Source organism: Canis lupus, chromosome 5 (assembly GCF_048164855.1).
Source record: "Canis lupus baileyi chromosome 5, mCanLup2.hap1, whole genome shotgun sequence".
Lineage (NCBI taxonomy): Eukaryota > Metazoa > Chordata > Mammalia > Carnivora > Canidae > Canis > Canis lupus.
Window position 1 is genome coordinate 5,434,870 of NC_132842.1, and position 11,935 is coordinate 5,446,804.

Genomic DNA, 11,935 nt, shown 5'->3' on the forward strand with positions numbered 1-11,935 from the left:
TGTTGCCTTTTTATTTCAACATGAATACATTGCATTTATGGAATATTATGGGTATTACCAGAAGATTCTTACTTATTACAGATTTTTAGAGACAAATCTATTTCTAAGGTCTGTCAAAAATTGAAATTCAGCTGAATAAATGTGAAGATTCAGTCGGCTTTATTCAGTGATTCATGAATTGTGGGGCATCCCATCTAGCAAATAGAGAGGAGTTCTGAGATGTTGCACAAAATGGGAGGCCTTTTTTTTTTTTTCTTTTTTTTTCTTTTTAGTGTGAGGCTTTTATAGGCAGAAGAGGACAGGGACAAGGAAAGAGCAGATTACATCATCTTTTTTGGGAGGGGGGTAAGAAAGTGTTTATCAGGTGGCTTACCTCACTACTGCTGACCAGGAAATTTTTGACTGACCAGTTAAGATTATATTCTTGGGGGAGTTTGAAACTATAATTAGGTTAGATACTAAGTTTTGGCTTGGTGATGTGGCCTTAGCACAAGTGACTCAATTTTGAACAGGTTTAAGTATTTTATATTGTAATCATTGTTTATTTTTGAGAATAAAATTCAGCCTTTTAAAAAAAATTTCAATCTCTTCATTATATTTCATGACATTCTCTACCTAGTTGACGTTATCTTTTTATAGCTTCAGAAATCCATTTTTTCAAAAAGCACTTATTGAAAACCTGCTATTATTGTTTTTAAAGATTTTATTTATTTATTTAAGAGAGAGAGCACAAATGGGGGGCGTAGAGGGAGTGAGAGAAGCAGGCTCCCTGCTAAGCAGGGAGCCCAATGTGGGGCTTGATCCCAGGACTTTGGGATCAGGATCTGAGCCGAAGGTAGACACTTAACCAACTGAGCCCAGGTGCCCTGAGAACCCACTATTATTGGGAGCTTACTCTGGGACAAGCATTATAGTAAATGCTTCACAAAATATGAAAAAATAATAACAAAAATAATAGCTAACATTTATTGAGTGCTTATTATGTTCCAGGCACTATCCTAAGAATTTTATATGTATAATCTGTGCCATGACATGAGTGGGTACTACTATTATCTCTATTTTACTGATAAAGAAACTGAGCCATGGAGAGGTTATGTAACCAGTGCCCGGTGACATAATTAGTAAATGTCTGGTGGGATTCCAACGCTGGCAGCTTTCTCAAGAGTCCATGTTCTTAACCCCTGGAATATCTGCATCAAATTCATGTAAACCTTTCTCTATCAGTAGCTCAATATAGTAATAAAAGTAAATTTTTCTTAGCTTTCAATTTATTTTCTGTCAATAGAAAAACAGTAGGATTCAATTCCCATGCTAACTCATGCCTGGTGAGGCCCCTTCTAAAGTCATTTCCATGCTATGGAGCGCTTAGTTTATAGAATTTCATGTTAGAGAATGCTTTGATCACTGAGGAAGCCCTCTCTGGGCCTCCTAATTCTCAAGCACCTAGCTCCTGCTCCCACCATAGATCACTTCATCTTGACTAAACTACAAGTGGGAGTACAGGGAGAATGCAAAGGGTAAACATTTCCTCCCTCTGTCCCTCCACCTAGCCAGTCACCATGGGTTATGTAATAAAGAATAAAGGTCCTATGTCATTTGAGTCCAGGTGTCATCATTGCAGTAGCTGAATAAACTGGAGGAAAAATAAAGTTAAAGTGACTTGTTCAAGTTATTAACAGGTATAAATATTTAAGTTTCTAAGATTTGGGACAATTTAAGTGAGAAGAGATCATTATACTTTTAATTATTTCAGTAGTTTTGTGTCTTTTGGACATGAGAGCTTTTCAACTCTCTTTCAGGCTAAGCTAACTGCTTAGCCTTTTATGTATATTTCTATAACACTTCTAAAATGACATTGAATTATTTGTTTACACACTTTCCTTAAGGCTGGGATCATGTCTTATTAATTTTTATATCCTTCCCACCTAACATAGTTCTCATCATAAAGTTGACATTCCGTAAATATTTGTTGAATGAATTAAATAGATGATTAAACAAAATGCAGTTACAAATTAAGTTTTTTAAAGCAAATTGTACATTATTTAAAGGAAGGCTTTTGGATAATTTAAGTATTCATGTGTGATCTTATAAGGACTTTGTTTATCTTAAATCATGCCATTATGTGAATTTCCATGAATTAGAATTTTAGAGTTGATATAAAAATATATATTTAATATATGTATGTAAAAAAAGAAAAGTATTGTTCTTTTTTGGTACTACTTTTACTTGAAATAGCATGCCTTAAAAAATCTGGATATTACAAGTTATTATTCAAGAATATAATTTAAAGTAACGAAGTTAAATAGCACTAATATAAATATAATAAGCAGCCTATTACTGCATTTTAATTTAGCAATTCTGGGCACTGAAGATGATTTCAAAGCACAAGCTTTTTTTTTTTTTTTAAAGATTTTATTTATTTATTCATGATAGTCACACACAGAGAGAGAGAGGCAGAGACATAGGCAGAGGGAGAAGCAGGCTCCATGCAGGGAGCCCGATATGGGATTCGATCCCAGGTCTCCAGGATCGCGCCCTGGGCCAAAGGCAGATGCCAAACCGCTGCGCCACCCAGGGATCCCCACAAGCTTTTTCCTGCCTGGGTGTCGCAGTACCTTTTGAGGCTGAAGAGGTAAGGTGATCTAACCACTTCTAAAAAAGAATGTAATTCCATCAAAATCCTAGAGGAGAACACAGGCAACACCCTTTTTGAACTCGGCCACAGTAACTTCTTGCAAGATACATCCACGAAGGCAAAAGAAACAAAACCAAAAATGAACTATTGGGACTTCGTCAAAATAAGAAGCTTTTGCACAGTAGAGGATACAGTCAACAAAACTCAAAGACAACCTACAGAATGGGAGAAGATATTTGCAAATGACTATCAGATAAAGGGCTAGTTTCCAAGATCTAGAAAGAACTTATTAAACTCAACACCAAAGAAACAAACAATCCAATCATGAAATGGGAAAAAGACATGAAGAGAAATCTCACAGAGGAAGACATAGACATGGCCAACACGCACATGAGAAAATGCTCTGCATCACTTGTCATCAGGGAAATACAAATCAAAACCACAATGAGATACCACCTCACACCAGTGAGAATGGGGAAAATTAACAAGGCAGGAAACCACAAATGTTGGAGAGGAATGGGGAGAAAGGGGAACCGTCTTACACTGTTGGTGGGAATGTGAACTGGTGCAGCCACTCTGGAAAACTGTGTGGAGGTTCCTCAAAGAGTTAAAAATAGACCTGCCCTACGACCCAGCAATTGCACTGCTGGGGATTTACCCCAAAGATACAGATGCAATGAAACGCCGGGACACCTGCACCCCGATGTTTATAGCAGCAATGGCCACAATAGCCAAACTGTGGAAAGAGCCTCAGTGTCCATCGAAAGATGAATGGATAAATAAGATGTGGTTTATGTATACAATGGAATATTACTCAGCTATTAGAAATGACAAATACCCACCATTTGCTTTGAAGTGGATGGAACTGGAGGGTATTATGCTGAGTGAAATAAGTCAATCGGAGAAGGACAACATTATATGGTCTCATTCATTTGGGGAATATAAATAATAGTGAAAGGGAATAGAGGGAAAGGGAGAAGAAATGGGTAGGAAATATCAGAAAGGGAGACAGAACATGGAAGACTCCTAACTCTGGGAAACGAACTAGGGGTAGTGGAAGGGGAGGAGGGAGGGGGTGGGGGTGACTGGGTGGTGGGCACTGAGCGGGGCACTTGACAGGATGAGCACTGGGTGTTATTCTGTATGTTGGCAAATTGAACACCAATAAAAAAATAAATTTATTATTAAAAAAATAAAAAATAATTAAAAAATGTAACGTATTGCTTTAGCAGAGACAACCCATCTAGCCTCTCTTCCCTTAATTTTCCAGATTTTGCTTTTTACTGTGGGGTCCTTTGCACCTGCTGAGGCATCCTTGACAAACACCACACCTGTTCTCTTCAACTCTGATAACACTGTTTCCTCAGGTGCCCTGGAGAGTTCGTGCCCTGGAGAGTTCATGCCCTGAAGCTCTGGAGAGCTCCTCAGGCTTCTAGCCATGCCTACTAGTTGTTACAACAAACTTGCAAGTAAAGACTTTATAGGTAGTGGCTTCTGAAGGGAGAGACAGGAAAACCACAGGAAGAAATAGCCCTTCCCAGATGAATTGCCCCTGAGGGATGTTTATAAAGATGACCATGATTAATCAAGAAAAAGTTGATTTTCAGAAAACTATGTTTAAGGAAAGGTATCAGACAATTTAGATTTTCTTTTTTTAGACAAAACTATTTTTATAATTGGTAAAAATAAAAGGTTTGGGTTTAGCTAAAATGACTAAAGGTGGTATTCTATATATTATTTAATCAAAATCAGTATTTTCTATCTTCCTTTCAGACACTGATTCAATATAATTTTTGAAAATTTTCCCTCAATATTGGTATTGTGAAATAATTTCCAATCTTTTGAAAAAAAGAGATAGTGGTTAATTTTGTACTTTGTTTTATTCTTTGTTAGTAACATGAATGATTCAGATTCTGAAAGAAGAAAAAGAATGACAAGTGAGTAAATAAACCTTTTGATTTTTTCAATGTTAAGGATTATCACATAAAAGCAACATTTTTTTGAAAGCCAGAAGTAATTACTTGAGGGAATTAAAGGTTGTTTTTTTTTTTAATGAGAATAATTCTACTTGAGTATATTTTACTTAAGTTGAAGTGTCATGAGCTTTTCTAAAATTATCTTTAAGAGAATATATGATAGTTCTGCTTTTAATAAGTTTGCATACTGATGTTAAAGTAATACAGTCTTAAAAGATGGTGGAGAGACAAGGTAGTTTGGGTTATGATGGAAAGAACGAACGTGACTTTGGGGATCTGGCAGGTGAATCTCATCTTGCCACCTTTTAGTTGTATGATCTGAAAGATATGTGACTCAGTTTCAAGGCCCTTAGCTGTTGTGAAATGGGGATATTTTGCAGCAATTGTAATGATGAGCAATAATATATGTAAGGTATCTTGTTACAGTGTATGGGCCATCACATACATCCAGTAAATGACAGTTCTAAAAACAAATCATTTCTATATCGATTTCATCTTACCATGTGACTTCATAATTGATTTGGAGAAGAAAAAAAAAGGAAGTTAGTTATTTGTTTGCAGTGTAGATTCTAACAAGACCAAAGAAGTTCAGACTGAAGACCCTAAGTCCTTGAATATTCCTGACTTACTTAGGACTTGTATAGAGAGCTAGTGAAGTCTGAATCATCATTTCCCTTACAGGGTCTTCATTTCTGTGTATGCTCTTGACCTGAATTTCTTTTTCTTAATAGGACAATACGGCATGGCCTCTGGAGTTGGACCAGCTGTGCCTGGGCTCTGGTTCAAATATTTATTTTCTAGATGTTATTAAGCAGGTCATTCGTTTGATTCCTTCCTTTTTCTCTTTTTGGTGTGTATATATATTTCTTTAGTTTATCGGTGTTTAAATTACACCTTTATCGAGGTGTAATTTATATAACAAAGTTCATTAATTCAAGTGTACAGTGATTTTTTTTAAACTAAAAACACTACCATCATGACAGTCCAGTTTTAAAACATTTCTATCCATTTGACCTCTCTTTTGTTTCCTCATCTATAAAATGCATTTACATCATGGATTATTGCACAAATGCAGGGAGATAGTAGTTGGCACATGATATGGGCTCAGTAAGCATCAGCTGTTATACTAGTATAGTGTACATTAAATATCTTTGTTGGGAAGACTGGGATGACTATGTTTTGTAGAAACCAAAAGACTAAAAATATATTGCTGTTACATATTGTCTCAAAACATTTTAAAAAAATCATAGATTAGGGGAAGTTTTTTGTTTGTTTATAAAGACTTTATTTATTTATTCATGAGAGACACACAGAGAGAGAGAGAGAGAGAGAGAGAGAGAGAGAGAGAGAGCCAGAGACACAGGCAGAGGGAGAAGCAGGCTCCATGCAGGGAGCCAGATGTGGGACTCGATCCCGGGTCTCCAGGATCACGCCCTAGACTGAAGGTGGTGCTAAACCGCTGAGCCATGGGGCTGCCTTTTTGTTTGTTTGTTTGTTTGTTTTTTGTTTTTTTAAAGTAGGCTCCACACCCAATGTAGGGCTTGAAGTCATGAGCCTATGATCAAGAGTCACATGCTCTACCAGCTGAACCAGCCAGGCATTCCAGGGGAAGATATGCTTTAAAATTTTTTTTTGTAAATGCTCCAGGTTGCAAGCAATGGGAACATCAAAGATGAGAATTTTTTTAAAACTGTAAAATTTATTATTTTTAAGCCTCCAAATAACTCTGATCCTAAGCCACCAGAGGCCATTGATCACTTCTCTTCTATGTCACACTGTGCCCACCCAGCCCAAGATCATGCTAAAATTTTAATAAATGCCTTTGATAACTGTCAAGACTGTGCACTGAAGACAGCCACTATAGTTCCAGCCTTATACGATTGGGTTTATATTGCTGGGGGATATTTTTAAAAGCCCTAAAACAGTTGTATCTGCAATAGAACAAACTTGATTGTAATTCTGAAAATGCATCAGTGCAATTCTGCTTTCTTTGTGCCCAGTAGTGAATTTGTGGCACGTGCTCAGAAGAATCTTTACGTGTATCCTTAGGGTTTTAGAGCTCAAATCTTGGGCTTGAGCCTTATTAGAAAATACAACCCTGGGCCTTGTTCACAGGCCTCCCCATCTACCACCACCTTGCAAATGGCATGCCATTGATCATGGAGGATGAATTGGCCCAGACTGGGACTGGCTCAACACAAACTTATCTCCTTTGGAAAGGAACACAGAGAGAATGCTAGTGTGATTGCAAGTCAGAGATATTTCCTTTGTGTGGTGAGGACTCTCCATAGAAATTAAGCAAGGTCATTTGGGAATCAAGGTGAAAGTGCTCTCCATCAAGGTGATAGTATAAATTTAAATTGTGGCCCCAAATAGATATTTCAGACCTGACCCTTTGTAAATAATAGAGTAAAAGAAAAATTTGCTTCTTCATTCTTCTTCCTGAACATTAAAAAAAAAAAAAGAGAGAGAGAGAGAGAGAGACAGAAGGAACAATGGAAGATGTATATATTTGAAATAAATTTTCTCTTATTTTAATAGCTAACAATAAGAATGAGATTTATTTTTGAGTTATATAAATGATAAATAGAACTACCATTTTCCAGTTTCATGGTCAGCCTATGAAAGATTAGCTGCATTTAATATTTGAAATGTTCAGTGTTTTATGGCCATCGAGTCTGCTGACTTTCTGATACATTAATCTTTTCCAATAGGGTGATCACAATGACATGCTTCATTTATATTATGATGTATTCAATAAAACATAGTCTTAAATCTTTCCAGAACTAGATTTGCTTATTCAGAAACATATACGAAGCCTTTATTATAGGCCCTTTTTCGGTGCAGTCACATTGTTTAAAGCTGAAACTACAAAGATAAATTTGAGTCCTGCCCATAAGTAGTCAACACTCTAGTGGATCTGGGATTCCCACATTACGTGGAACTCTGGCAGGATTTGTGGGTGGACATAATCCTCATTAATATACTGCTTAAAATTTTATTGCCAAAAGAAATAACCCAGGAACAGAAAACTCCCAACTAGATAGAAATGTACAGAATTTGATAACTCCTCAAAGAGTCCTAAAAACAGATCTGTAATTTTCTGATTTCAAAGTACTTTGTATATTTATAACTTGGTCCAAAGCACTTCTGCTTGTAGCTGAAATTTCCAGTATGTTTTAACAGTATTTCATTGCCAGGTTTCTTTCTTTCCTTTTTTTAAATATTTTTTTTTTATTTATTCATGAGAGACACAGAGAGAGAGGCAGAGACATAGGCAGAGGGAGAAACAGACTCCCTGCAGGGAGCCCGATGCAGGACTCCATCCTAGGACCTAGGATCCTAGGATCACAACAATGTGAGCCAAAAGCAGACTCAACCACTGAGTCACCCAGATGCCCTATTATAATACTTTTAAACTGCCAAAATACATGGTTACATCAAAATATAAATTTATAAAGAGTTTTGCCTGTATTTGGCCTTCACAGTTGCTCTTCTCTTGGCAGCATTAACATTAAGCAGTCCTAGTAAGCCGGCTTTTATTCTGAGCTTAAAGTTGTTAAAAGCAGCAACTTCTCTCCCTCCACCTCCACTTAGGCCGATTCAGATGCATTCACTACTTTCTTCACGCTTTAGAAAGTGCTTAGTGAACCGAACATGGTGAAAAGACCAAAGTAATGATGAAACACTGAAGAGAAAAAGCAAATAGAAAAAAAAAATGCTCATAACATTCAAAAAGTGTTTTCTGGGTCACCTGGGTGACTCAGTGGTTGAGCATCTCCCTTCAGCTCAGGTCATGATCCAGGGTTCTTGGGATCGAGTCCCACATTGGGCTCCCCACAGGGAGCCTGCTTTTCCCTCTGCCTATGTCTCTGCTTCTCTCTGTGTCTCATGAATAAATAAAATCTTTTAAAAAGTGTTTTCTGAACCATAAGACAATAGACAGTGTACACAGTTTACAAACAATCAAAATTGATTGATGCCGATCTTTTTTTTCTCATTTGTGCCTCCCAGCAAAGTTCTTAAAGCCTGTCTAATTTGAGGGATAATTTCATATGGCCCAAACGGACTTAGTAATTCATTGTTCCAAAACACTTTTCCCTCTTAAGCTGTTAATCCGAGGTATGTGCTGAAGAACTGGATGGCAGAGTCCACAGTGTGAAAAGCAGAAAGGAATGATTTTTCAGAGGTAAGATATTTGAGCCTTCTGGCTTTATTTCTATTAATTTTCAGTGTATCATATTTTAAGCACACTTATTTTGTTTGCAGACATGCTAAACTAGACCGTTGCCAGCACCAGCTTTCCAGATTCTTGCTGCCTAATCTCCCATTTTAAAAATTCATCGGTGAATCATTTTTTTCATATTTTATAATTTATTATTTAATAGAGTTAAGATTTTAAAGATTCATTTATATCCTATATCTGTATTATTCAAACTTCTGAGGGTCTAGTTCTGCTGCTTATTGTTTTTATTTTGGAATTTTGGATTTTAATCTCTGAGATCCAATGAAGCCTGACTTAAGGTGCATCTCTCCAGAGGGAATTAGCTTTTGCTTCTATCAGGTGTCCATGGCACTAGCAATGTAGGTCCACTTAAATTAATCCTGACAGCAGTGAAGTTGAATGAAGTAAGTCCACGTGTACCTGCATGGATGAATCCCACATATAATGTTAGGCAAAACAAGCAAGTGGCAAAGGAATATAGCAAGCACCACTTTAATGCAGTGTAAAACATACAAAATTATACATTACATAGGGATGCATGCCTATATAATACAAGTAACAAAATGAATAAAGATGATAAATGTCATCTTCAGATGGTGGTTACTTTGAGCTAAGGAAGAAATTTGAGTAGAGAAGGAGACTCATACTGGGCCGCAATCATATTGGAAGTATTTGATTTCTGAAGCTGAGTGGAGGATACACAGGTGTTCATTATATTCTGCATACCTTCTTGTAATATACATACTTCATAGTCAATTATTTAAAATGCAATGCACGTAGTACACTTTTTAAAAAAAATTTTTATTTATTCATGAGAGACAGAGAGAGAGAGAGAGGCAGAGACACAGGCAGAGGGAGAAGCAGACCCCATGCAGGAGCCTGATGTGGGACTTGATCCTGGGTCTCCAGGATCACTCCCTGGGCCGAAGGCAGGTGCTAAACTAAACCTCTGCCACCCAGGGATCCCCACATAATACATTTTTAAGAAGAGGAATGGCCTTGGCACTCGTGTTGTCTTGTCACTGTCCTACAGTGGAATACATGTTATTGATGCTCGAAGCTCTCTCTGACGCTGGTCCCACCTCAGAACCATTCTCATCACAGCATGTATGTGGTCACTACCAACAGATCAGAGTTGGTATGAGAGAGAAACTATTTTTGCTATGTCTTTTATTATTACTATTATTATTATTTTTTAAAGACTTTATTTATTCATGAGAGACACACAGACACACACAGACACACACACACACACACACACACAGAGGCAGAGGGAGAAACAGGCTCCATGCAGGGAACCTGACATGAGACTTGATCCCGGGACTCCAGGATCATGCCTTGGGCTGAAGGCGGCACTAAACCGCTGAGTCACCTGGGCTGCCCTGTCTTTTTTTTTTTTTTTTTTAAAGATTTATTTATTTGGGATGGCTGGGTAGCTAAGTGTTTGAGCATCTGCCTTCAGCTCAGGTCCTGATCCCAGGGTCCTGGGATCAAGTCTTGCATTGGGCTCCACGCAGGGAGCCTGCTTCTCCCTCTACCTATGTCTCCGCCTCTCTTTCTCGCTGTGTCTCTCATGAATAAATAAAATCCTTAAAAAAAAGAAAAGTTTTATTTACTTATTTTAGAGAGCAAGAGAGCACACATGAGTAGGGGGAGGGGCAGAGGGAGAGAGAGAGAAAATCTCAAGCAGACTCTCTGTGAGCTTAAAGCCTCATTTGGGACTTGATCTCACAACCTTGAGATCATGACCTGAGCTGAAATGAAGAGTCAGACAATTAACTGACTGAGCCACCTAGGTGCCTCCCGATTTTTGCTATTTCTAATTTGGAACTCGCATTAACTTTTTATTACGGTAGTTTCATTAGCCTGACCCAAATCTAGTTTTTCATTTTAGATAATATCTTAAAATGTAATCTTTTTATGGTATTAAATAAGAGGAGCTCAGTATTTATCTCTAAATCTGCCTACACTGAAGAAACGAAGCATTCTTTCATCAGTTGTTTTGTTGGTTTATTTCTCCTTCCTTCCTTACTTTTTGTTCCTTGTATTCTTCTCTTCCTCCAAATTATATTTGAGTAAAGGTGCAGTTCCCACCTTTGGTGGGGAGGTGTCTTCCTAGGTTCAAGTGAACATTCAGATTCCTAAGACTAACAGGTTGCTCTTGGCCCCACTCAACTCAGAAAGAGGACAGAACTGGCTCACTTAAAAAAAAAAAATCCTGGCTCACTAGCAAGGCAATATCAGGCTCCTTGTTTGCAGGAGTTCTTCTAATGGTCCTTGCTGGCAGCCCTGTGGAAGCTCAGGTGTGCAGAGATGAGGTCCACACTGGGAAGATGCAGGAACAGAGACACAGGAGGAGGGAGAAGCAGGCCCCATGGGGGCCTGACGTGGGACTCGATCCCGGGTCTCCAAGGATCGCACCCTGGGCCGAAGGCAGGCACCAAACCGCTGAGCCACCCAGGGATCCCCTATTGTTGAAATTTTAATAAAACATAAAATGTTTAAACTTAAAAAAATGGTTTATTTATTTATTCATGAGAGAGACAGAGAGACAGAGAGACAGAGAGAGGCAGAGACATAGGCAGAGGGAGAAACAGGCTCCCTACAGGAAGCCCGATGCAGTACTCCAGCCAGGATCCCAGGATCACACCCTGAGCCAAAGGCAGATGCTCAATTGCTGAGCCACCCAGGCGTCCCCATGTTTAAACATTTTTAAATAAATTTAAATTTAACCTTGTCATTCTGGGAATTTAGAAAATTAAGAGTCTTGAAGAAATCTTTATCTATGCTCTTCAATTGTTTGGCAGGTTCATCTTCTCCAGCACGATCTTCAGCATCCTTTCCAGAGGCATTCTGCAGCTGAGAAAGCAGGCTACTCCTCACCTATTCCTTCTTGGGCTAAAGACCTCAGAGTTAGCTGCTCATCTTAATTTAGGGCAAATAAATTAAGGAATACTTCTGCTATTGAATTAAACATAGAATAATCTATTTGATAGATTCTTAATGAGCATCTACATTTTGATGACAGCCCCCTGTTTCATAAAAAAATTATGTATGCAAATATTTTTAATCAAATAAACGACCTATTCTTTGGAACAA

General features: G+C 37.9%; 1 protein-coding gene across 1 annotated transcript in view; it reads left to right on the top strand.

The window, feature by feature from the left end:
• LOC140633116 (protein adenylyltransferase SelO-like) overlaps positions 1–11,935 on the top strand; it is a 30,739-nt gene extending 18,804 nt beyond the window's left edge. The window contains exons 13-17 of the mRNA XM_072825142.1: positions 2,686–4,572; positions 5,343–5,461; positions 8,721–8,800; positions 8,881–8,957; positions 11,644–11,935. Of these exons, the coding sequence (XP_072681243.1) occupies positions 2,686–2,778 (93 nt within the window). The 3' untranslated portion in view covers positions 2,779–4,572; positions 5,343–5,461; positions 8,721–8,800; positions 8,881–8,957; positions 11,644–11,935. The remainder of the gene's footprint in view (positions 1–2,685; positions 4,573–5,342; positions 5,462–8,720; positions 8,801–8,880; positions 8,958–11,643) is intronic.